The sequence below is a fragment of the Chrysemys picta genome, chromosome 1, assembly GCF_011386835.1.
Source record: "Chrysemys picta bellii isolate R12L10 chromosome 1, ASM1138683v2, whole genome shotgun sequence".
Classification (NCBI taxonomy): Eukaryota; Metazoa; Chordata; order Testudines; family Emydidae; genus Chrysemys; species Chrysemys picta.
The window spans coordinates 72199222-72224832 of record NC_088791.1 but is presented as its reverse complement, the minus strand read 5'-3'; the positions used below and the strand labels follow the sequence as shown (position 1 = coordinate 72224832).

Sequence of the window (25611 nt, the reverse complement as noted above, 5' to 3'; positions counted from 1 at the left end):
AAGGTGCTGCAGAAGCCTTTTCATTGAGAGAAAGAGATTGCCTGCTGAGCCCAAAGGGGCTGAAGGTTCAATTATCCTCTTTTTCCTTTACTACTTTGAGGCAAACTGTAAGACTTTGGTGAGAGAGTGGGTGGTAGGAAGTGGCCCGGGGAGACAACCTGAAGGCACTCCTGGGTGTTGGACATTGGTGCCTCTTATAGGGCTGGAGTCTGGTGGAGAGGGAGCGCCCGGGCACCCTTACCAACTCCCCTCCTTAGAGAGGGCACAGAAACCCTTGAGGGAGGAAGGAGAAGGTAATGACTTTTAGAACCCCACACCCACAGGGATCAAAAAATGGACTGAAGGGCCTCCCCCCAGTCATGATGGCAGGGGACCCCATATCTTCCTTGGGATTCAGTCACCCGAGGAGAGATCAGACTGATTGGTGACCTGACCAGCGGGTCTAGTCAACACCCACCCAAAAAACAGACAAAAACAGGGTGTGATTGTGGCCCAAGAGAAATATTGGAGGCGGGGTGAGCAGAGGCCTAGCCCCCTAACCAGCAATGCCATCAGCGATTATCATCCTTCCCAGGAGTCTTCAGTTTAGCACAGAAAAGAGTAACATAATCTGATGGCTAGGAGTTGAAGCTGGACAAATTCAGACTGGCAATAAGGTGTAAAATTTTAACAGTTAGAGTAGTTAACTATTGGAACAATCTACAACAGATTGTGGTGGATTCTCCCTTACTGACAATTTTAAAGCCAAGATTGGATATTTTTCTAAAAGACCTGCTCTAGGAATCATTTTGGGGAAGTTCTATGGTCTGTGTTATACAGGAGATCAGACTAGATGATCACAATGGTCTCTCCTGGCCTTGGACTCTATTAATTGTTCTGGATGGTACATTCAGCGAGTTTAGCAGTGAAGGGAGGAGAGCAGATGGAATGGTAGTTAAAAAATAAAGGAAATCAAGGGTGGTTTCTTGAGGTTGTGGGATTCTTGACTATGCTTTTTTCTTTGTGGAGAAAAAGCCAGCATAGAGGGAGGGAGATATCAGGAGAGGTGCTGAGAGTAGATGCAGGTACAGGGAGTAGAGACAATAAGCAAGTGAGATTGGTGTCAGTGACAGAGGGAAAGAATAAAATGGAGCTGGTGAGGAAAGGTGGTGGGAGAGAGGACGAGGGAAGGAAGGGAGGGAAGCCAAAGTTACCTGTCAGCTAGTTTGTGTGTGTGGAGGAGGGTGCAACAGAAGGAGAGAATTTCAGGAGGGAGTCAAAGTGACTAAGCGGCTGGTGTTGCGGATGTAGGAGTCAGAGTGGAGAAATAGTGTTGTTTGACTGAGAATATCACAGAACTGGTGGCGCAAAGAACAAATCTGTAGTGACGGATGTCCAGCACTTCATGGGATGTTCTCAGAAGGGGAGATGGAAAGGAGCCAGGGGGATGGTACATGACAGCAACATAGAGGGGGAGAGTGTTGTCTGATGGAGCATTGTTCAAAGGAGAGGGCGGAGCAGAACACTGCAAGAAAGACTGAGAAAAGCTCAATGCCCTCAACACAGCCATCTGGGGATGACTTAACACAAGGGGTGTCAGAGGAGGAGGAGGAGGAGGGGCTGTGCTATAAGACAGCGCTGCTGCAGAAGCAGTGGTTAAATGGGGGATGCAGGTTTTTGTCAAAACCAGGAGATGTGGGACGGAGAGAGAGAGAGAGAGATGAAAAGGTTGCCGATGTTGGTGATCGTATCTGAGATAGAACTGGGCAGGCTTAAAAAGGTCTGTTTCACAGTCCAGATATTTAATAAGAGCAACTAGTATAGAAAGAGAGACTTACGCAGATGCTGACTGTGATGGTTTCATTGACAATGTCCCACAGTCCCCTGGGTTGTGGGGCAATTTGGGTGATGATGGAAGAGATGAATCGGTGAGTTCCTCTATGTCGGAATGTGAGGAAGGAGGCTTGGTGGACTTTTTCTTTCCAAAGGCCTGTTTGAATGAGCTTCTTAGCTGGAGAAAAAAGAAAGAGAGAAAAATTACTTCCCTTGCCTCTCTGGATTTGTGCAGCTTCTGTTTTGAGGAGTTAGTTTGCAGATGCCATCCTAGCCACTGCCTGAGGTCAGTATATAGAAGCAGGGTATTAACATATGCAACACAGTATCTCTAAAGATATGATACAGTGTTTTTTTTTTTATTAATTCAGCGCAGCGCAAACTGAATGCTATGGAAAAAGTGCAGGATCAATTGCTTTTGCTAAGGGGGTGCTCATTTAAAACCATGAACCTCCTGTGGAATTCCATTTCCATGGCATTCCCTTCAAGGTGACTGGTTTTAAATAACCACTTAGTATCTAGAATACAGGCAGACATTGCTGATATCAAATGCTAAAAGTATAAGACAAAATCCAATTGATGTGGTTTGTAAATTTATTTTTCTATTACGAGTTTGAATTGTAGAACTATTCAAACATATAATTTGCTACAGTTAGGATCAGAAGCAAGAAAATTTAAGCTGTGATATAAGTTTTGCCCTTTAGTTTACTGTTGAGAAGAACATTAGCTGAAAGGTATGTATTTTTTTATTGCAGTTGTGTTTAAAGTAGCAAGTTCTTCATATACACAAGCATTGCCTTTTCTCGCTAGAAGCTCTTATCCATTATTGAAAAGGGACAGAATAGCCAAAGAGCCATTTATTTCAGGAACCAAGAGGACAACAGTTTTGTTTGCAATGAATTTTCACATTGCAATTAGCCCATTCGTTGACAGATTAGTCTATTCAGAAGAGTAACTGATATTAGGAAAAAGTGTGCTTTTCCTCGAAAATTGCTCTGGTTAAAATTGTATAAAGCTTGATGACAAACTGATCCCTCTGCAAAACAGTAAGGCACTTAAGCACTTTACTTCAATGGTATAATTGGAGAGTGGGGAGTGTGACCACTGATCAAAGAAATATTATTTAAGTTCTTTCCAGCTCATGATTTTTAACAAGAAAGAAATGGATTTTGGCTACACTCCCCCTTTCTACATTTTAAACTTTGAGATTAAAATGAATAGAGACAAACTGAGAAGACATACAGGATAATCTGTTTTTAGAAGGTACAAAAGCCTACTGCCAAAATGAATAGCAATCATGCCAAGATAGGGTTCTTTATAAATGCATGCCAAATTTTCCATGGTTTATATTCACCTCACTTCCTCTAGAGTTCACCTTGCAGAAACATGAAAGAGTGGGGAATTACAAATCAAGGGAATGAAGGCTGATGAGTATTTTAAAATATTACCTGCATAAACATTTTTTAAACAACAAAAAATATTTTTATTATGTATAGAAAAGATTTCAATAAAACGTTCATACTGTGTGATATCTTTGTGATTTGTTTGATTAAAAAGCTTTATTTCTCTAAACATTGTATCTTGTTCACTGTTTGAACTATTAACAGATTTCAGCTCATTGTTCGGTAACATTTTTGAGTCAATCCATTTTACTAAAGAAAATTAAAACAGTGTTATCAAAGCCCAGTCATTTGTTTGATCATAGCAGCTATTTTAATGTTATATATTTATTTTAAATTGATCCTGACTGATGTAAACAATTTCCCACTGGTGATCAACAATTTTTGGCTTGCCAGTAACATCACACTGTGACTAGGTATGAACTGCTCCATATCTCTCTGGCCCCACAAGGATATTGTAGATGAAATGGGCCATTATGCTATTCAGGAACGAGGAAGCTACATAATATCTAGGCGATGGGTTTAAACCCGCTGAGCACATACCCAGTTTTTCTTTTTCTTTTTCTTGGAGTCAGCATCATTACCACTGCCAATGCTTGAATGGCTTGTGGCACTGTTGATGCTGGAAACACTTTCTGAGGAATGTTGTCGTCTTATACGCAAATCTAAAAAAAGAAGAAGAAGAAAATACTGTATAAACCATCTGTCCATCTATAAGATGGACTCTAGTTTCAATATAATAACCATACTTACATTTATGTAGCACCTTCTTTCTCTAAAGGAGCCAAAATACACATAATATATGTAACCGGCATTGATGTTTTTTCTAGGCCTGATTCAACAAGGCATTTCGGCATGTGAGTAGTCCCATTGAAGTTCATGGGCTACTCGCATGCATAAAGCCAGGCACAAGTTTAAGCCTCTTGTTGAATAGGAGTCTCTCACTGAGGTGCCAATCCTGGACAGCAATCTGTGCAATTGCACCCTTATATTTAAGCAAATCCTTGTCCAGGATTGGGGACTAACTATGTTACAGTTCAATTGCTTAAATACTTTTCAAAGCACTGACTTATTTCTTACAGAGCTGTTGTCTGAAAGTCCGGGCACTGTTTTACCCTTGGCTGAATTGGATTTTGAAGCAAGATGCTACTCCCTGACATGCCATCCTGGGAATCAGCAACCAGTAGTTTATTGAAAATAAAACATAATAAAAGACATGGAAGGTGAAGGATATTGGAAGTGGATAATAGGTCAGTGAGGCATAGCCATACCCTAATTACCAGAATATATACTCCTTGCATACACCCCAGAATACTCAGAGGAACTACTTTTTAAAGGAATTATTCAGAAGTGCTATTTCTAGAATTAAGCTACATTGTATTGAAGACATTTAATAAAACAGTCTTGGGCTAGTTGTTCATAAATAATGCTACTTATAAAAAAAGAACAATGACATTTACAAAAAGTCACCTTCGCTATCATTCTTTCTTCTCTGGTTATTCCTTTTCTAGCTGTTGCTTAACAACATGAATGATACTGCACACCTTTGCAATATATGGTTTGTCATGTGATGTCTGTGTAAATTACAACAAAAAGAGGATTCAGCATCTGGAATTCACTGGGCTGAGCTGGCACCTTCTGTGCACCCCCTGAGCTACTGCTCAATCCAATGCTGATGTCATGGGTGCAACAACATTCAGAGCTGCAATTTAGAATGGACTTCTAACTTCTGATCATGTTTTGCTGTACTCTTTCTGACATTTGACTATTGTTTTGGTTGGACATGTTTTATACCCACAGGTGTACTGAAAGGGTTAACTTTCAGCACTCAGCAACTGATTCTTGACCATACAACTTTGAGAAGTCTGGGCTCCAAGAATTGTTTGGCACATAGGTGATACATGCAAGTTTTCCAGCTGTGGAAACACCACAAATGTGACAAACACTGACTCCAGAATGCTCTCATCCTTGCCACATATACTGTCCTCAAAATAAGAGAAAACCAGCAGCTTTGCTCTTCTCTGGGGAACAAATTAGTACTTACTTTTACAGTGACAAAAACATACCTTTGTGGGCATGATCAGGGCCATTCAAAGCTCCCTGAATAGCAGCCTGCGCAGCAGAATTCTGGGCTTTCAGCATTTCAATGGTTTCTCTTAGTTCTATAAGCTCAGATTCCTGTGGGAACAGCCGAGAGAGTTTCAAAGTATATAACAAAAGAAAAGTATTTTTCCACGATACAAGAAAACTATAAGACATCAGTGATCAAACTGAAGTCAGTGGGCTCACACAAGGGTAAAATTAAGTCCCAGACAGACTATATAGTTTCTCTCAAAAATATTATATTCAGCTAACATACTCTCATTTTCACTCATGTGACTTCAAATGCTGTGTAATGATGATGTTTTAAGAATGTTTAAAACAAGATTGGATGTTTTTCTAAAAGACACATTCTAGGAATTATTTTGAGGAAGTTCTATGGCCTGTGCTACACAGGAGGTCAGATGATGTTCCCTTCTGGCCTTAGAATCTATGAATCTTATGAAAAAAAAATTTTTAGCACTAAAGATTGATCTAAGAAAGGATCTCCTCTGAACATTCATTACGATGTTCAAAGTCATTATATAGCCTAAAGCATATCAAATATTCTCTTCTACAACCCTTAACTTGATAGATGATTCTTTAACGGATGAATTCCATCCTCAATTTGTATATCATTACCAAAAACTCTAAACAGTACATAAAATGTTAAACACAAAAACCTGCTCTACAACAATAGCTATGCAATTTACAGAGTGACATTGTTCCACTTCTCTGCAATAAATTCTACACTGGAATGCACAGTCAATTTTAATTAAAACTAGTTTTATTACTGCTGCATTAAGAAGCAATCCTTCTAACTCTCATTTTATATAATGAGGATTAAAGCTGCTAAAGGAATTTAACCTCAGTGGCACAGGAAAGAGGAGAAGGAGCAAAACAAGCTCTCAAGTCTATGGGAAAATGAGTTTACTTATGAACTGATTTGTTTCAATGTCACCATTTTAATCTCTTCTGGATAAGGGGCCTTCTGAGGGAAACTAGACTTTACAAAAGATTTTTAAAAATTGTTTTTAACATAAACTGTTTAAGAACATTTTGCTTAATATATAAAAAAGTCACCAAAAATGCTTTTTATCATGAGATACTTCAGGGCCAGTTTTGCCAGCCTTACTCACGGACAGTAGTTCCAAACTTTGTAAGCAGTTCCACTTAATCAAAAGGAGGCCAGACAGTGAACCACTAATCACATTGACTTCAGTGGAGCTACTCGTATGAATAATTGCTTACCAGCGTGCAAAGGATTCAGTCTGGCTCAATGGGAGTACTTGCTGAGTAAGCGTCTGCTCACCATAAGTAAGGGTTGCAGAATCTGACTCTGGAAGCTTCAACTTGCAAGGTGCTGAGCGCCCTGCTGCCAATCCAGCAATGTATTTAAGTGCATGGTTTGCTTTAAGACTCTGAGTAGTCCATTGTAGTTAGTGGGAATACTCAAATATATAAAGTTAAGGAAATGCTTTGCTGCATGGGGTCATGGTGCTCAGCACCTGGCAGAATCGGGCCCTACAACAGCAGCTCCTTTAACTGGTACCATGCGTTACATATACTAGGTACTAGGTTTTGATATTTCTTCCCCTCTAAATAGCAAAATCAAAACCAAATCCGTTAGACAACAGCTTGGTCACATTTCATAAACATTTTCAACAGGGTCATTTTTCTCTATTTAAAATCCTTTCTTTTGCCAAATTTTTGGTATTCTGACAATGTTGTCGGATTGGAATGAAATACTCCGATTGTTTATGATGAGCCTTTGTTGAAGAATCTTTCCATATGGATTAAGCCAAGAGTCACAAATGTTTTAATTAAAATCTGGAAATGAAAGATTTTATCTTCAAACCATACTGTGATATTGTTAGGGTAAATCTGATGCGGCACAATTTAATTCTTATAGAGCTTTATGAAGAATTGATTGCAATGGCCAGGAAAGAAAGATGTGTCTGTCTTGTTGTCACAGCTGTCCTTTCTTTCATTTTTTTTAAATTTAAACACAAACGCTAAAATAATCTGCTATGTTCCACATTCAAGCGTCTGCTTTTGTAAGCATACCTTTTGTTCAGCTGTCATTGTTAGGCTCTGCAGTCGGCCGGTCATATTTCCTAAGCTCTTTTCAAAAGCTGCTACTAGATGAGCCTGCAAAAGAAATAGAAGAAAAACATTGGAAATGTCACTAGTGTATGAAATGGACTGAGCAAAGCTTCCATGGTACATAAGGTATAATTCATGTGTTTTGGCTGGTCTAACAAAATCTGTAATCTGTAGCATTCAGTACTTTCTACTTCACATCCTCGCTTTCTCCCACCCCATCCCAACTGCCACAGAATTTTTCCAGGCTCGGTTTTATCTTCTCCAACTCCTTAGTTGCAGCTTCAGGACATTAACTTTGCTTTTCTTGTCACTGTGGGCAATAGAACTTCACCCCGATATTATTCTTTCCAATTACTGAAAATAACAACAGAAGGACTCAAGCACTCGAATTTACAGAAAATTTCTAAGCTGTCAGACTCCCAGATACAAAGCTCATCTAGAAGAGTCCATGGAACCAGACTATGGAATGTGTCTAGATACTGTCATGATGACCTTTTAAGATATTATTACTTTGTCTATTTCTCTAATACAGCAACACTCTTCTAAAAGTGTCAGACATTTGCAGAGAGCCATAATATAATCTTATTCCTACTGGTCTTTATAGTGGGTTGAATCTGCATATCTATCCTTGTGTTGTTTTAATATAAAGGCACTGATTTCTTTGAAGTTAGATGCCTACATTTTTCAATGATGCAACAAACAGAAATTGAAATTCAGCAATGCTTTGTTTTAAAATGTTTAATTCAGATTTTCGAAGAATACCCAACACAGACTATATTCAAGAAGTATTAGGCTAGACACACTCATTATTTGTTATGTATTTATTTGTTTAGATGAAGAGTCAATTGTCATGGCATCTAAAATGTTACAGCTATTAAACCCCCAAAGAATTGCAGGAAAAACATGGCAGTGATGTTATTAACTTTTTATGGCTGTAAGAGTCACTTAGAAAGAGAAAGAGTGTGGTCAGGCTTACAGTTTCAGAAAATATTCAAATAGAGGGATTTCTCTCTAAGAGTTTGTAACAGGGCAATGGACTGCTATTTCCATGGAGGTCTGTAGGATTCACAAAATCCACAGGTCTCTTTGCTTAACTTATTTTTTTCTGAGGGATTGCCACTTAACTTACACATACTGGCAAAGCAGAGAAAAGGGCCAGGAGGACCTTGACCAGGGCCGGCTCCAGGCACCAGCTTGCCAAGCAGGTGCTTGGGGCGACCACTTCGGAGAGGGCCGGCACGTGCACCTATTCCGCGGAAATTTGGCGGACGGTCCCTCACTCCTGCTCGGAGCGAAGGACCTTCTGCTGAATTGCCGCCGCAGATCACGATCACGTTTTTTTTTTTCTTTTGCGCCGCTTGGGGCAGCAAAAACCCTGGAGCCAGCCCTGACCTTGACAAGATGAGAGAGGACGAACAAGATATGGTTGAAGGAGAGAGGTTCTTTTACAAAATGTGAATTAATTGCTCCTGAAAAGTACATGCTAGAATTATGGAATCTCCTGTCACAAAACCAAATAGTAAAAATGAAAGTAACTATAGGCAACGTTTTCAAATTTAGGTACCTGTACTGTGTTTCCAAAACATGCACACCCAAAGTAGGCATATGTGCATGCAAAGATTAACTGTGCTTGTTCATTTATGTGCAAAATTACCTCTTTGGTGCATACAAACATATATGCTACTCAACAGCTTTTTCAGATGCAAGTTCTAATTCTTTTGTGAGCACAATTATTAATGTTGTTCAAATGCATTCAGGTATACTTAGTTGTTCCCAAAATCTTCTAGGTATTGTCCAAGCACATAGAAATAAATGTGTCCTGAAAAGTGTACAATCTAAAACAGATTAAGGCAGATGAATGGTGGGGAAAGAGGATACAACACAGAAGACTTTGTTTGGCCCATGTCAAGGTATGCTGTTGGGAGGTGAAAGGAACCTCCCCAAAACCTTGCTCTCCATATTATTTCTCATAGATGGAAGAATATTATGCATCTGAGACTGGCCAAATCAGAACTGTTTTTTTTTGCAGGCAGTAAATAGTTTTGTACACCTTTTAGAGTGATGTAAAGATTCTGCAACATCATGTAAAGGTCTGTGTTATAAGCAGACATCGAGTTATAAACAATAATTTAATTATTTATGGTAGTAGTAGTCAAACAATCTGCTTTCAACATATGCTCAAGGATATATATTCTATTTCATAACTTAGCCTTAAACTTGTTCTGAAAAGATTCATACCTGAAGGGCTAAATTTTTATAAACATGAGCCTAAGTGTACATGGAAAACATGTAGTTTCCTAGAGATTAATCAGCAATTGTGTATACAGATATCTGTTTTGCATATTTGGCATGCATTTATGAAATTTGTCAGCCTAAATTATAGAGTACAGTTTATATATATATATATATGTGTGTGTGTGTGTGTGTATACATATATACATATATATTAGTGCTGTCAAGTGATTAAAAATATTAACTGTGATTAATCGCACGATTAAAAAAATTATCGGGATTAATCGGGGTGTTAAACAAAAAGAGAATACCATGTATTTAAATATTTTGGATGGTTTCTACATTTTCAAATAGATTGATTTCAATTACAACACAGAATACAAAGTGTACAGTGCTTACTTTATATTTATTTTTTATTACAAATATTTGCACTGTAAAAAACAAAATTCGTCTATTACAAGTACTGTACTGCAATCTCTTTATCATGAAAGTTGAACTTACAAATGTAGAATTATGTACAAAAAAAACTGCATTCAAAAATAAAACAATATAAAACTTTAGAGCCTACAAGTCCACTCAGTCCTACTTCTTGTTCAGCCAATTACTCAGACAAACAAGTTTGGTTACAATTTGCAGGAGATAATGCTGCCCAATTCTTGTTTACAATGTCACCTGAAAGGGAGAACAGGTGTTTGCATAGCATGTTGTAGCCGGCGTTGCAAGTTATTTACATGCCAGATGTGCTAAAGAGTCATATGTCCCTTCATGCTTCAACCACCATTCCAGAGGACATCCATCCATGCTAATGAGGGATTCTGCTGGATAACTATCCAAAGAACAGTGGACCAACTCATGTTAATTTTCATCATCTGAAAATGTCAGATGCCACCAGCAGAAGGCTGATTTTCTTTTTTGGTGGTTCGGGTTCTGTAGTTTCCGCATTGGAGTGTTCCGCTTTTGAGACTTCTGAAATCATGCTCCACACCTTGTCCCTCTCAGATTTTGGATGGCACTTCAGATTCTTAAGCCTTGAGTCGAGTGCTGTAGCTATTTTTAGAAATCCCACGTTGGTACCTTCTTTACGTTTTGTCAAATCCGCTGTGAAAGTGTTTTAAAACGAACATGTGCTGGGTCATCATCCAAGACTGCTATAACATGAAATATATGGCAGAATGAGGGTAAAACAGAATGGGAGACATACAGTTCTCCCCAAGGAGTTCAGTCACAAATTTAATTAGCACATTCTTTTTTTTTAATGAGTATCATCAGGATTGAAGCATGTCCTTTGGAATGGTGGCCAAAGCATGAAGGGGCATACGAATGTTTAGCATATCTGGCACGTAAATACTTTGCAACGCCGGCTATAAAAATGCCATGTGAAAGCCTCTTCTCACTTTCAGGTCACACTGTAAATAAGAAGTAGGCTGCAGTATCTCCCGTAAATGTAAACAAATTTGTTTGCCCTAGCCATTGGCTGAACAAGAATTGTAGGCTCTAAAGTTTTACATTGTTTTGTTTTTGAGTGTAGTTATGTAACAAAAAAATCTACATTCGTAAGTTATACTTTCACGATAAAGAGATTGCACTACAATACTTATATGAAGAGAATTGAAAAATATTATTTCTTTTTATCATTTTTACAGTGCAAATATTTGTAATAAAAAAAATAATATAAAGTGACCACTGTACATTTTGTATTCTGTTTTGTAATAAAAATCAATACATTTGAAAATGTAGAAAAACATGCAAAAATAGTTAATATATTTCAATTGGTATTCTATTGTTTAACAGTACGATTAATCATGAGTACATTTCTTTAAGCTAACTGTTAAAGAAATTAACTTAAAAAAATGTAATCGTGATTAATCGCGTTGTTAAACAATATATATATATAATTACAGTGGAGATATATATACATATATATATATATATATACTGATTTTAAAGTAATATATATATATATATATATATTACTTTAAAATCAGTATATATACTGTTTAAAGTCATCCTTGATGTTTTGGAAATAGCACAACTTGATTTCTTAGACTAATCTCACACTCTCATGTCAGTTAAAAGAAAACAGCAATTGCCTTTTAAAACCACCATTTGTTTTTAAGGCCACTTTCCACTTGAAAAATAAGCACTATATTATCAGAACAATCCAGGCAACTTTACCTTGTTTTAATTCTCTTGAATATGACAGGTGACTCAGCATATAATCAGAGCTGAAGTAAAACATACTCTCATAGAGGAACTACAGCCAATTTTCTCCTATTATACATTTGTTAACAGCAAGCTAATGGAGTTTCTCCATTCATTGCTTCATGAAAAAAATTGTGAATAGTTATGCACGCAGTTTTCCATGAGTATAACTCCCAGGTGTCAGTTTGTTTGGTGTGCACATGCAAACCACAAAGAGGACACGTAATTGTTTGCTCTGATTACACATAATTTATACCACTCTTTCATGATTATGCTGTAATAAAGTACAAGTCTTCGGAAGGTAATTGGGCATATTTATTATAATCTCTATCTTAAATTCAGAGCTACATATAGTATAATGTTTAATTTACATTGCATGTCTCTATGAATATTTAACCAGAATATTATGGGAAAAATTAAGAATTGAAAAGTTATATTGTCTGATATAGATATATCATATTGTGGCCTGAAAACCTTTAGAAAATGATAGCTATGTCACAATCATGGATATTTAAAAAAAAAATTAGTCTATGATAGAATATATTTTTTTTCCTTGCAGTTAAAAATTCCATAATTTTAAAGCATGAGTGGAATTGCATCTGGATGATGATGGATCTCGCCTGAGAGACACTGTCAGGAGTATAAATAAGACTGGGTTTGTGGATGTTAAGGGGCTCAAAACATGCTCTTTAGTTAGTTATTTCATAAAGCTCATGAATGAGAAGCAAGCTGTATGCTGAAAATAATTAGAGAATTATATTTGTATTGAATAATATTTACTTTTATTACCTTTGTTGTCTATCACAATAGAATAGAGTAATGGTCTACCAAATAAATAAATACTTTTTTTAAAATTCAAAGAGCTAGACCATGCAACAACTTTAGTGAGCACTTATTTAAACAGAAGTCAGTGGGACTACTCATGAACAGGTGTCAGTGGGACTACTCTCACTGGAGTGACTAAGGATAGTAACATCTAGCCAGATTGTTCATTGGAAAAGACCTCTCAGCTTTATTAGCCAAACCACAACTGAAATGTGTAATGCCAAGCAGCAGTTGTTCTACAAAAAACCCTTGTTAATATTCAGAAATTTAAATGAGGTACCTATTTTACACTTTCGAATTTCCAATTCAAAAAACTGAATAATAATATATTTTTGATATATTTGGGTGAGGAACTGAAATCATCCATAATACGGAAAAAAAGAGCCATTCTTTGTTTCTTATACAATAATATTTCTGAACAGAAATACTTAAAAAACGTATTTACAATCAATCCTTTGCATCTCAAAAGGCTTAGTTGATTATGAAGATGGCTTCAGTTACAGTCTACACAATTAAAATAATGAGTAAAATACTCTAGAATAATTAGCATAAATGCCACTTATTTCAACACAAACATGCTTATATTTTTACATTTATAGTGCAGTACTGGTACTTGAAGTGATACTTTGGAGCCATAGTTAAGGAATTGCATAGCCATTCAATATGTTGTTAGCAATATTAAAAGCATTTCTAGAGCAAAGTATATCCAAATATTATTCATTTATAACAAGTTATAAAACTAATGCCATATCTACTATACAACCGGATGTTGCATTCTTTGCATCTACAATTCCCTTGGAAAGCAACTGGAGATGTGGGTGCACAGGATGTGCAGAATGAGTCCCACAATGTAAGAAGACCAGAACCTGATTTTAAACATTGAATTTTATGAGATTCTTGGAAAATACAATCTTGGGTTTAATGCCCACCTTGAATGTGATGTCTATATATCCAAGGCTATGTTTACTTACATTCTTTATAGCTTGTACTGCTCTGCTCACATTTATAAAATAAAGATAAGTAAATAAATTTCCTCCCACCTGACATGGCTGAATGAAAGGATGTGAGAGAGGCCACAAGGGATCTGGCTGATTGCAAGAAGCGACTGTACATCTGGTGACCTTTCCTGCTCGCCTCCTGCTATTATTTTGTTGTTTGGCCGTAGGATAGTGGTTCAGGGCTGGCCAAACAAGAGTGTTAGCCAAAGAACCCCCTCTGCTTTCTAGTGGCATCCTGGGTCTACTACAGTTTTGCCATCATGCACCCTTCAGATTTATACAGTACGAGGCATTGATCAAAGTAACACTGAAAACATAGGGGAGGACTGAAGCTCAGGCTGCTGACTGGAATCTGAGCCCTTGTCAGTCAAGCAGGGAGTTTGCTGGTTGGATACATTTTGAACTAAAAGCTGCCCTTTCTTAATTAGTATTGAGATTTGCCCTTCAGTGGCACAGAACCAAGCAACAGACAAAAAGCCAGAATCTCAAACTAACTGTAAATTAAGCACCCAAGCAGCAGCTGGACTCTGCGTAGGTTTAATCACTCACAAGTAAAACACTTTGGAGTTTATCAAATGAGAGAAATAGATGAAATCAAGCAGAGTGATTGATATAACAGAACTTGCATAACAAAAGTAAACCCAAACAAGCAAAACTTTTAACAAGGGTTTCCAAATATTTGAAGAATGGTCTACCTTGTAATTGACAGGCTTCAATCCGAAAACAGAAAGCAAAGCCTTGGCTAATCTGATCATATTTCAACTTGTCAATTCTTGTAGCAATACATGTACCACATAAGCCTTACCACAATGCTTTCATGACTAAGCAAATGAAGGAAAAGATGCATAATAATATAGAAATGAAATGAAAGACAAAAATGTTCCGTTTTCACTCCGATAGAGTACTTTTGCTTGACTTTGCCAAGAGAAACTTTATACAGTAAAATAAGTTGGGTGGGTGGGTGAGGAGATAATTATTAATGATGAATATTAGCAATAGGTTTTCCTCCCCAGAGCAGAGTGAGAACAAAGGGTTACATAGTTTCCAGATACTGAAAGGACTGGGAAATTGGAGGCTCAAGGACTGAGGATCAAAGGATGGATATTTCCACAACAGGGATATCTGAAGTGGTTAAACAGTGTCCGGGCCAATACAATACAGGAAAGTCTCTCATACAACATTCGACTTGCTGTGGCCCAAAAGTGAGAGGTAATGTGTGACAAAGACCCAACGTGAGGGACACCACAAAATTCTTCATGCAGGGAACTGAAAATGCTGTGAGATTCCTTCTTTTAGTGTAACTTCTAGAACACTGACTGGTTCATGATTATTTCTGCTTTAAATAACTTCACATTTCTGTGGAATGTAGGTACCTTTGGTATCAAATGAGTGAAATGAAGGAGATTTGTCAAGTATGCCTCAGCGCTTTAAAGATATACAACTAGAATTCTGTATTTATTTGATAGCTAAAACCTGTGTTTACTATGATGAAGAAAGGGTCTAACTAAAATGAAAAGCCTACCTGAGTTTGTCATATGATAATTAATTTTAACTATATATAAAAAATTACCTTTAAACTAATTTGCAATATTTATATTGTTTTTTTATTTTGTGAACAGAATAAATCTCTCAGTCCAGATAACAATTACATGATTACATAAACTATAATTTATTGAAAACATAAATCCTTCTGTACTTTTTATTAAATAGTAAATAAGATCTGATAAAACATACCCAAGAAAACACACACAACACACTCAGATGTAGCATATCAGCAAGAGGGTCCCTTTGATTCTTTGGGTTTATAGGAAGGTGTTTTCTATTAGGCTTTAAATCTTTTATACCAGTGATAAGAGAGGGAAGCAGCCTAGGACTGGACTTAATTCTGACAGTGATTTTCACCAGACAGATTTGAAAAATATATATCTTGTGACAGCATGCAAGAAAGTTGCAGTTATAAGTAATGGTTGCTTTTCATCTAAGACGTTTTTAACCAATAAAGAATCGAAATCCCCTATTGATGCATGGAGGATATGAAACCCCTGAGTTTCATGCACCAAAAAAGTATAATTTTGGGACGAATTCCAGATGTTGAGGGGTTTGGAAAAAAAGGAGAAGTTTCTGTGGGAGGTTTTTTCCTGCTGCTAACAGGATCTCTTTTAAAACTGCTCACAAGTTTAGAATGGTATAAGCAGTTTCCATAGAGATGGATTAGTAGGCAGGTGACACAGTCAAGAGAGCATGATAAGTTTAGTTTAGCACATGGATATCACCACTACACATGGTGCGTATCTGCATACACAAAATACATACTCTCACAAAAAGATTTACATATATATGTACATACAGACAAATATAGAGTCTATGTATTTACTGTGCTATTGGGGGTGCTATCCTTCCCATGAGACTAGAGGTCTTACCACTTGGCATTCTTGTTATATACACAGATGCACAAAAGCGCTGTACAAATAATTTGTTTCAAAAAAATGGGGGGGAGATCATTTTGTGTCAAACAAAATTATTTTTTGTTTCATTTTCAAGTTTTTTTCTTTAAAAAAAATTAAATTGAAGTAAAAATCTAAACAAAAAGTAATTTTGACTAAAAAAACCAACTTATATCCCCTTTCTTCCTTGCACTGGCTATCTGTGCTACAGGTTGTAGCATAGGAGGGGGAAGAGCCACTGTCTCCCTCATCCCTGTGCAAGTGAGTGGGAGAGGGTGGGGACTGGGTAGAGCCTAGACCAGGGATCGGCAACCTTTGGCACGCAGGTCGCCAGGGTAAGCACCCTGGCGGGCTGGGCCGGTTTGTTTACCTGCCGCGTCCGCAGGTTTGGCCAATCGCGGCTCCCAGTGGCCGTGGTTCACTGTCCCAAGCCAATGGGGGTGGCGGGAAGCAGTGCGGGCCGAGGGATGTGCTGGCTGTGGCTTCCTGCAGCCCCCATTGGCCTGGAGCGGTGAACCGCAGCCAGTGGGAGCCATGATCGGCCAAACCTGCGGACGCGACAGGTAAACAAACTGGTCCGGCCTGCCAGGGTGCTTACCCTGGCGGCCCGTGTGCCAAAGGTTGCCGATCCCTGGTCTAAGCTCTACCCAGTCCCCACCCTCTCCCACTCACTTGCACAGGGATGAGGGAGACAGTGGCTCTTCCCCCTCCTATGCTACAACCTGTAGCACAGATAGCCAGTGCAAGGAAGAAAGGGGATATAGACTTTACTTCTCCCACCCAAACATACTGGGTAGCATAGATAAGCTTGCTTGTGGGGTATCATATGCTGCTTCTGGTATCAGACCAGAGAATGGGAGAAGACAGGGAGGCAAATTGTGACTGTCTGAGTGACAATCTGCTTCCTGGTCTTCTCTGGAGCAGTGCTGGAACATGCTGGAACACTGGTTCAGTAGTGGAAGGAAAAGTGTCAACTAACGAATCACCGGTATGACATCCTGAGGCATTCTTGTTTTTTTGATTGTCTGTTATGTTGACCTCCCATCAAAGTAAAGATCAAGACCAATACTGTTTTTTTTTGTAAGATATGAAGGGAAAAAATCATAGCCCAAGAAGGTGTCATTCATGCTATAAATCTCAGTGGAGTAACCCAACAACAGCAAGCCACGTTGAGGGATTCCTAATCTCATCAGAGAATCATCATTTTCCCAAAGCTACCACACACTGGTACCTGAGAATGCACAGACATTTCCTTAAATTAATGGAAATCTCTGTAGGTCTAAATTGTAGTCATCCCAGAATTTTCAATACCTCTAGGTTTTAAAGTAAGTAAGGCACTGAGTAGATATAGTACATTCTTAATGTATTGTGTTATCACACATTATTAGGGAAGCACACTCCAAGTAAAATGTACAATAATATTATCTCTCAAACATCTCAACTTTCACCAAAGATGGTAACTCTAGTTATTTCCTGAACTGCCTTTAAAAACCTCACTAGATTGTACATCCATTATCTGGTAACTCTGAAACCATAGTAACTGCACACAGTACTCACATTCCCTATATTGCATTATCTCCTGATAACACGTTCAATAACTCATGTCATTTCTGTATGACAACTGGGAGGAACAACAGGGAGCTCTCTGTGATATAGCCCAGTTTCCATTAGTTATAGATCAGCACTGTTATTGCAGCATATGAATTCCACTCACAGTTTTATAATGTTCTCCCCTCCACACCTATCTTATATTTGTACTGCATTCATCACTGTGGTATCTTGAGTACCTTACAGAATTATATAAATCCTACAGAGAGAGTAAATTTGCATCATCTCTGTGGTCCTCTTCCTCTTATTCTAGGAGAGGTAAAAATTTTAAAAAGAAATTATCATCATTGATACGATGGGAGAGCTACATTGAAAAGATAGAACTTTAGTCCTGTCAGAAGCATTTGGTCATTTTAGCTCTTAAAGGAAGGATTATTTTACGTCTTATTACAACAATTTGTAACACACCACACTGCCTGTTACTCTTAATTTCCCACTTCCAACCCTTTAGGCATAACAATCTAACTCACAATTGCCCACTTCATTTCAAGTGACCGCCTCCAACATGTGTAACCCCTTCTACTTAACAATCTGTCCCAACTCGTATTTAGCTAAGAAACTCTGCTTCCTTCCCCAGACCTGAAGAAGAGCTCTGCATAGCTCGAAAGCTTGTACCTTTCCCAAGATAAGTTGATCCAATAAATGTTGTTACCTCACCTGCCTTGTTTCTCTCATATCTTGGGACCAACACAGTTACATCACTGTAAACAACGAAGGGTCACCACAGTTTTGAACCAGCTGCTAGGAAAGCTCTGTCATCCCCTCACACTTCTCTTGCTCTTGGTGATCGTTTCATTGTTCCTGAGGAGTGCACCTGTGGTGGCTGGCCTTGGTCATCAAGGAAGAGGGAGTTCCTGAGATAAGCTGGTGCAACCGATGGAGGGCTTTGAAGAGCAAAGCCAATACCTCAAATTTAAACTGGCATTCCATAGGGAGCCAGTAATTTCAAACCTCAAACTTAAACTGGTATTCAATGTGTAATGACCAGGATGATGTGCTCCTGCTGACTGGCATTGCTTGACAGGCAAGCTGCTGCATGCCGTTCCAATTGGGGCTTGTGTGTGTCTAAGGTTTCATGGCTCGGTAGAGCTCATTCCAATAATCTGGAGGACACAAATGCGTGGATTATCATGATCAACTCTATTGCTATGCGGATGAATTTCAGACTTCATAAGTGGAAGGTACTTTTTGCAGCTATTGGAAAGTACCTCTGCAGTGTCAGTTATGTGTCCAGAAGGAACTCAAAGCCACAAAGTGTTTTCTTCTGAGAGTAATGATATGGTGCTGACCAGTTTTCATAATGCATTTTATTCTTCCTCTGGCAAGGAGTTCCACAGGTGTGCATTGTGCGAAAAAAATACTTCCTTTTGTTTGTTTTAAACCTGCTGCCTATTAATTTCATTTGGAGAACCCTAGTTCATGTGTTATGAGAAGTAAATAACACTTCCTTATTTACTTTCTCCACACCAGTCATGATTTTATAGCTTTCTATCATATCGTCCCTTAGACATCTCTTTTCCAAGCTGAAAAGTCCCAGTCTTATTCATCTCTCCTCATATGGAAGCCGTTCCATACCCCTAATAATTTTTGTTGCCCTTTTCTGAACCTTTTCCAATTCCAATATATCTTTTTTGAGATGGGGTGACCCCATCTGCACACCGTATTCAAGATGTGGGCGTCCCATGAATTTATAGAGCAGCAATATGATATTTTCTGTCTTCTTATCTATCCCTTTCTTAATGATTCCCAACATTCTTTTCGCTTTTTTGTATGCTGCTGTACATTGACTGGATGTTTTCAGAGAACTATCCAAAGGGACTCCAAGATCTCTTTCTTGAGTAGTAATAGCTAATTTAGACCCCATCATTTTATATGTATAGTTGGGATTATGTTTTCCAATGTGCATTATTTTGCAATAATCAACATTGAACTTCATCTGACATTTTGTTGCCCAGTCACCCAGTTTTGTGAGGTCCTTTTGTAGCTCTTCGCAGTCTGCTTGGGACTTAACTATCTTGAATAGTTTTGTATCATCTGCAAAGTCTGACCACTTTCCATGGTTAGGTGCAAGTTGTCCTTTAAGCAAATACCACTGTCTCTGTGCCATATCCTCATGGGAAACCTAACTGGTATGGGTCTAGGACACTGGTGGAGCACAGGTGAAGTTAGCAATGGCTCTTCAGTTTTTCAGTTTCTCTACCCAGAAATTCAACACAGGAAGATAGCTGGAAAATTTTGGTTGTGTAAAAACTCTTTCTGGAGAACTGGCTGGACAATTGTGTGTTTAGCTATGCTGGAAAGTCCCTTAATATTAACCTTCACTTAACTCCATATATAGAACACATATACTGTAAGAAAACCATATTGTCTAAGGAAGCTACCTGGATAATTTTCTATGCCCACCACCATCATAAGATGACACTTTAAATTTTACTGCATGTCAATGACAATTACCCTACTTCAGTGAAAGCCAAATTAATTCATTTTGCAGAAGTTGGAAGAAACACAAAATATATTTCAAACACAGTACTTACTTCAATATTTATTTTTTCTTCTTTTTATAAAAAATTGATAAGGTATTTATTCAAATTTTCCAAATAGAGGATTTTGGTATTTTTTTTACTTAGTATACTAATATAATAAATCTTCAAAAAATTGTATTGTTTTATTGCAGCTGATATGAGTTAACTGTCTCCTTTGGTGTCTATATCATTCAGTAAGGCAGCACCGAAAATGGCTGTTCAATTTTTTAAAAATGTAATAGATGTACTCTGTAGCAGAAATTTAATATCCATCACAAAAATGAGACTATCATTATTGCTCAGACAAGCAAATAGGTGTTTTGAGGACTTGCTGGTTTAGGTGACATATAATGGAATACAGGGTCTTTCACCATTGCTATAGGTTGCTGTTTCATATCTGTCTCTGACCAGATATGATTCAAGTGCTTTACACTCCACTAGTTGTTCAATAACCCATAAAATGGATTGGTGGCTTCATTTCATTGGGCTTGATTCTGTCACCCTTACTCACATTGGGTAAAATGAGACTATTCAGGTACTAAACATGAATAAGGGCAGCAGAATTGGGTCCTTAGGGAACAGGTATCACATCACAAAATAACATTACAGCTTGTACTCTTGTTGACAGTATCAGAAGAGACACTAAAGACTGAGCAGCATGGAGATTGCAAGGCTGTAACACCAGGAGATGAACTCTTCCATTTCGGATCAAGCTATTTGGTGGGATGCCCGTATTGTACTTGTTCAGTGGATATAAGTCCCCAGACCAACCTTATCTGTGCATTATAAACACACTGAAATAAATACATAGTTAAAAGGACCTCAAGTCTCCAGGACTGTGATTTGAGCACCTTTCACTTGCACTGAACTGAAAGATTATGGTACATCTTTAAGAACTTATTAGTAGACCAGCAGATTTTGGAAGTTATTTGTTTCAAGAATTATTTACAATAATAAAGCAAAAACTACTTACATTTGCTGAAAGCTGGGATGTGAGGGTGGCAACTTTTTCCTGTGATGCAACCAGTTCCCTTCTGAGTTTATGAATTTGCTGGATTGAGAACAGATAAACTCATATCACACTTTTGTTTCATCAGCTATTTCATTTCCTTTATTTTTTCTTTAGAGGATCATTAATGTTTTACAGTATTGTAATTCCATATATATGAACTGTAAAATATTCAAAAAGCCAAATTATAAAATCATAATAGTTTGGCATCTAAACTGTGCACAGAGCATTTGTGCATGTTTCCATTGTACACTCAAAGGCCCCATTTATGGGAGCTCTTATCAGATGTACAAATGGGTACTTACAGTATGTGCACAATTCCCAGTTTGAACATGCAAAGGTGATGTTTGGAACCTAATTTTCTAGGCCCTAATTTTTGAAAATGTGGCTCGATATATACAATATAATTTATACCATCCCCTAGTAAAATCTCAGGTCCTGAAAATAGAAGAACTTGATACACTCACGCCAAGGATTACTACACGTGCTATAAAAAAAAATGTCCCCTGCATTCAGTGCAATATAATTGTATGCCCTCTTAAAGCCTCATATGTTTTAAAATACTGCAGGACAAATGTAACAAGTACATTTAAATTCTTCTCCATACTTTCAAGAGTGAAAATAAATTCAACCCAAGTCTAATGTTTCTTTTTAGGAAAAACACTTGCCTCAGAAAAAATATTTTTATGCAATGCACGAGGATGAAATTCACCCAGTACAGATATTCAGCACAAAGCCTGTGCATCACTTAAACCCCACTTAACTCCTATCTGAGAGCTCAGCTGGCACATACGCCTCTAAATCTCTTTCAGATTCTCACATACAATGGATTCCTCCCCAGCGCAAAAGTAAGATGGGTAAAGCCAGGCAAGAAAAGTGAGCACACACATATCATTTTCACATTAATGCTTAAGTTTATAAAGGAGATTGCAGTGCTTTAGCGAGGTGATTCCCATGAAAATCAATAAGAAAAATATTGTGCATGCTTTAAAAATCGATGAATACTCATATATACAAAGGCTAGTGTGTGAACCAAGGATGTTCTCACTGGTGCAAAGCAAGGGACATAGGTTACTAAGCTTTCTCTTCATCTGGACTGTTTTCCCTTCCCCAACCTCTCTCCCTTGTTTTCAATGCCAATTACTCCCCTTTTTGTTTTAGCTACACTTGTAGCACACTCCTGCAGCTACAATAAGGTGGTTCTCATGTTGTGCTATTCAATACCCTTTTTCCTAGAGATGGATAATGTCCATAAAACTCATCTTCAAGACACAAAGTGACAAAAAGAGGGGTGATTTCACCTCTGTGCACTGGGAATTGAAGTATGTAAAAATGCCACCTAAGCTGCTGTAAGTTAACAGTAAATCCTCTGCTTTATCTTTCATAGAAAAGACCCTAGAAAGTGTTTGGTGAAATCAATATTGAAATATACTATGGGGTAAGAGAGGATATGCTTATTTTTCTCCCCACCGCCACAGTATTTCATAAAACCTTTTAACAAGTGTCATTATCAACCCTTTGCTGTATATTAAACATTTTGAGGGTGGAAGAAATGCAGAATGATTGCAGGAATCAAGGAAGGTTTAAAAAAATGTTCCAAAAAAGTGCGTGTCTGTGTGAAGTGGCAGCAGGATCCTTGCCGGTGCTCCAGCAGAAATGGCACTAATATTTCCCTTTGTGTAAGGCTATAATTGGATCCAGCTGCTGACCTACTCTTGTTACTAGTTCATATAGAATATGAGGAGAGAGTGGCTTTTTTCCTACTTCAGAACCGATTTACATGTGGTGACAATCTGCTTTTCTCTAAAATTCATCAACATGGACTGGTTCAGTAATTTAGCACTGTGCAACATGCTATGATGTGGGTGATACAGGCTCAAGAGTGGAGTGGACCTTGTTTTCTTGCTCCCAAGAAGAAGCACTTGCATTGATCTGCATAGATGCCTCTGGCTCAATAGGGAACTGTACTGATGAGGTCTGAAAAGAGACAAATCCCAACCCCTTCTGCCTCAAGGCTGAGATACTCATTTACTCTCTCCACCTTTTTTGTAACTGATCCAAAAATTCTGCAGCTTGAGGACTAGAAAACCATTTGTCAGCACAGCTGCAATGCATTTTTAGCACAGTGTCTTTTTTTTGCAGCAAATTTCCACTTTGTAGCAACACTGTCAACTAATGAGCTCTAATAATACTACTATACAAGCATCTCATCACACTGAGGGAAGATTTTTACCTCTGAATGTGCCTTTTCTTCTGCCTGCAAGAAGAGAGAGAAAATAGCTTTTTAAAAAACAGAATAAAATGCAGTATAATAAAGGTAACAAAAATAGCAAGAAATTACGTGTCCCAATATAGCTGCACAAATAATTGAATTCAAATTTAATAAAGATTTGTAATAAAAACAGTGAATTAACTCCTTTTGCCCTTAGTGGGAATAACTTAAATTGAGTACAAATAAAATTTTGCCTGAGTAATGACAGCAGGATCAGGTCTATTAGAATTGCTAAAATATTCTTAAGAACAGTAGAAGAACTGCAGTAACAACAACTGCAGTTATAAAACATCAAGGAAAGTTTGTTGCAGTGTAAGTGTGTGTGTGTGTGTGTGTGTGTGTGTGTGTGTGTATACACATTGATACCACCACCAAAATCACTAGTGGAATTACAAATGTTTTATGGTAAATCAGGCGACCCATCTAATAGAGTAATATATATTACAGTAATATCTAGCAATCAAATCAACGTTTATTAATGGTTATGAAAATATGTTATCTGAGATACTGTGCTACTGCCAAATGCAGGCCTTAGAATATGAAACAGTGGCAGTATCTTACATTCCAATTTGTAAATGTTGACTTTTTAATGGTGACCACTGATAGGGCATTTAGACATGAAGATGCTTTCTAAACAATGATCATGAAGAGGAGTCATTCAAGGAACTCAAAAGAATTCTGTGCTTCCATGAATACTATTGTGCTTGTGGAATGAAGCAACTGAAAATGTCATGTGGGGATCTGATATAGGTTGCTTCATTTCTGGGTCCAAAGCAGTTGACAATACTATGGCAGCCACTGCATATCTGGCAAAGGAGGAAGCACATCCTCTTGTAATTAGATGACGTCCTTTGGCCAAAAAACAGAATAGAGCAGGAAGCCATACCCACTCCTCAAAGGGACAAGTTCCAGAAAACTGGTCTTTTGATGCTAGGTGAAGAATGTAAACAAAAGGAACGAAATGGGGTTGTGGACGCAATACCAACTTGTAAACTACAACCTGTGACACAAAACTAATTAATCTAAGGCTTAAAATTAAAATGCAAACTAACACCACAACAGTCCAGCCCCACGCTTTTGGAACATAATGTGATACTGACAGCCAAATTCCGAGGCAAGTCTACGGGAGTCTAAAGGGAGCTTAAACTGACTCCACTACAATCAATTTTTTAGCCTCACAACAAAATATTAACATGTAATTTACAACTCCCTTACACATCACCTCTTAGTTGGTTTACTAAAGCTAAGGGACTCTAAGTGCATGTCACATGCTATGGAGCCAGTAGAGAGGAATATAGCAAATAAAGGAACAAACAGAAGGGTATAAGACGGTATAAATTACAGTAGGCTATTTTAAATTTACACTACTGTGCACCTTCTGTCAGCTCCTTATAGAGTAAGCTACACCAGTTTTCTGTCAAAGCTGAGAAACTATTGGTATGCCACAATCTACTAATACCCACTATATGGCAAACTGTGCTGTGAAACAAAACTGTTTGGCTCCTTACATGCACAATGTCTCCAAAAGCTAGATCTGCAATATGTCTGAATGCCATCTGAAACCACAAATGGAATTAGATCAAACAAACAAAAACAATTTAAAAAACACCAATACATACTGAAAAAACTAATGAATTCTGAAGTCCTTTCTCATTGGACCTCTCCATTGTGAGAAATGCAATATCAGCCATCAAAGACTACATCCTTCTGAATCTCAGACTCCAGCTCTTTTGCTGATCTCTGCTGATAATCTAAACAACATGCTCTTTACCTGCTACTGTCTCCTGGTCTCCCCACTAATTACTGATTAAGCTGCAGCAAAATTATAATCTAAGAATGAAGGCAGTGGTTAAAGAGATTGATAAACATCGTTACTCAAGACATTTATTGAAATGAGGGCTGCTATGGAATTCTTGCATGGTACTTTTGGCCTGAACTGTAGAAAAACTTCCAGCTCTTTTATTTTTTCTTCCTGATGGGATCTCATAATGGTAGAAAATGAATTATGTGTAGCATAACCCTTCTGAAGCTACCTCTTTCTGGAAGAAGTGGGGCACCGAATAATATCACTGAACAATGAAACATTGTTCTTTATGTTCAGC

At 37.9% G+C, this 25611-nt stretch overlaps 1 protein-coding gene across 20 annotated transcripts in view; it reads right to left on the bottom strand.

Annotated features, from left to right (window-relative positions):
• Positions 1-25611, bottom strand: part of NAV3 (neuron navigator 3) — a 353937-nt gene that overhangs the window by 24875 nt on the left and 303451 nt on the right. For 17 of the 20 annotated variants that reach the window (XM_065559490.1, XM_008164582.4, XM_008164584.4 and 14 more), the window contains 7 exons: positions 23471-23494; positions 21202-21279; positions 7359-7442; positions 5279-5390; positions 3756-3877; positions 3167-3187; positions 1818-1990 (listed from right to left, as the gene is read on the bottom strand). In XM_065559490.1, the coding sequence (XP_065415562.1) occupies positions 1818-1990; positions 3167-3187; positions 3756-3877; positions 5279-5390; positions 7359-7442; positions 21202-21279; positions 23471-23494 (614 nt within the window). The remainder of the gene's footprint in view (positions 1-1817; positions 1991-3166; positions 3188-3755; positions 3878-5278; positions 5391-7358; positions 7443-21201; positions 21280-23470; positions 23495-25611) is intronic. The other 3 variants (XM_008164583.4, XM_008164588.4, XM_008164591.4) reach the window with 1 other exon arrangement.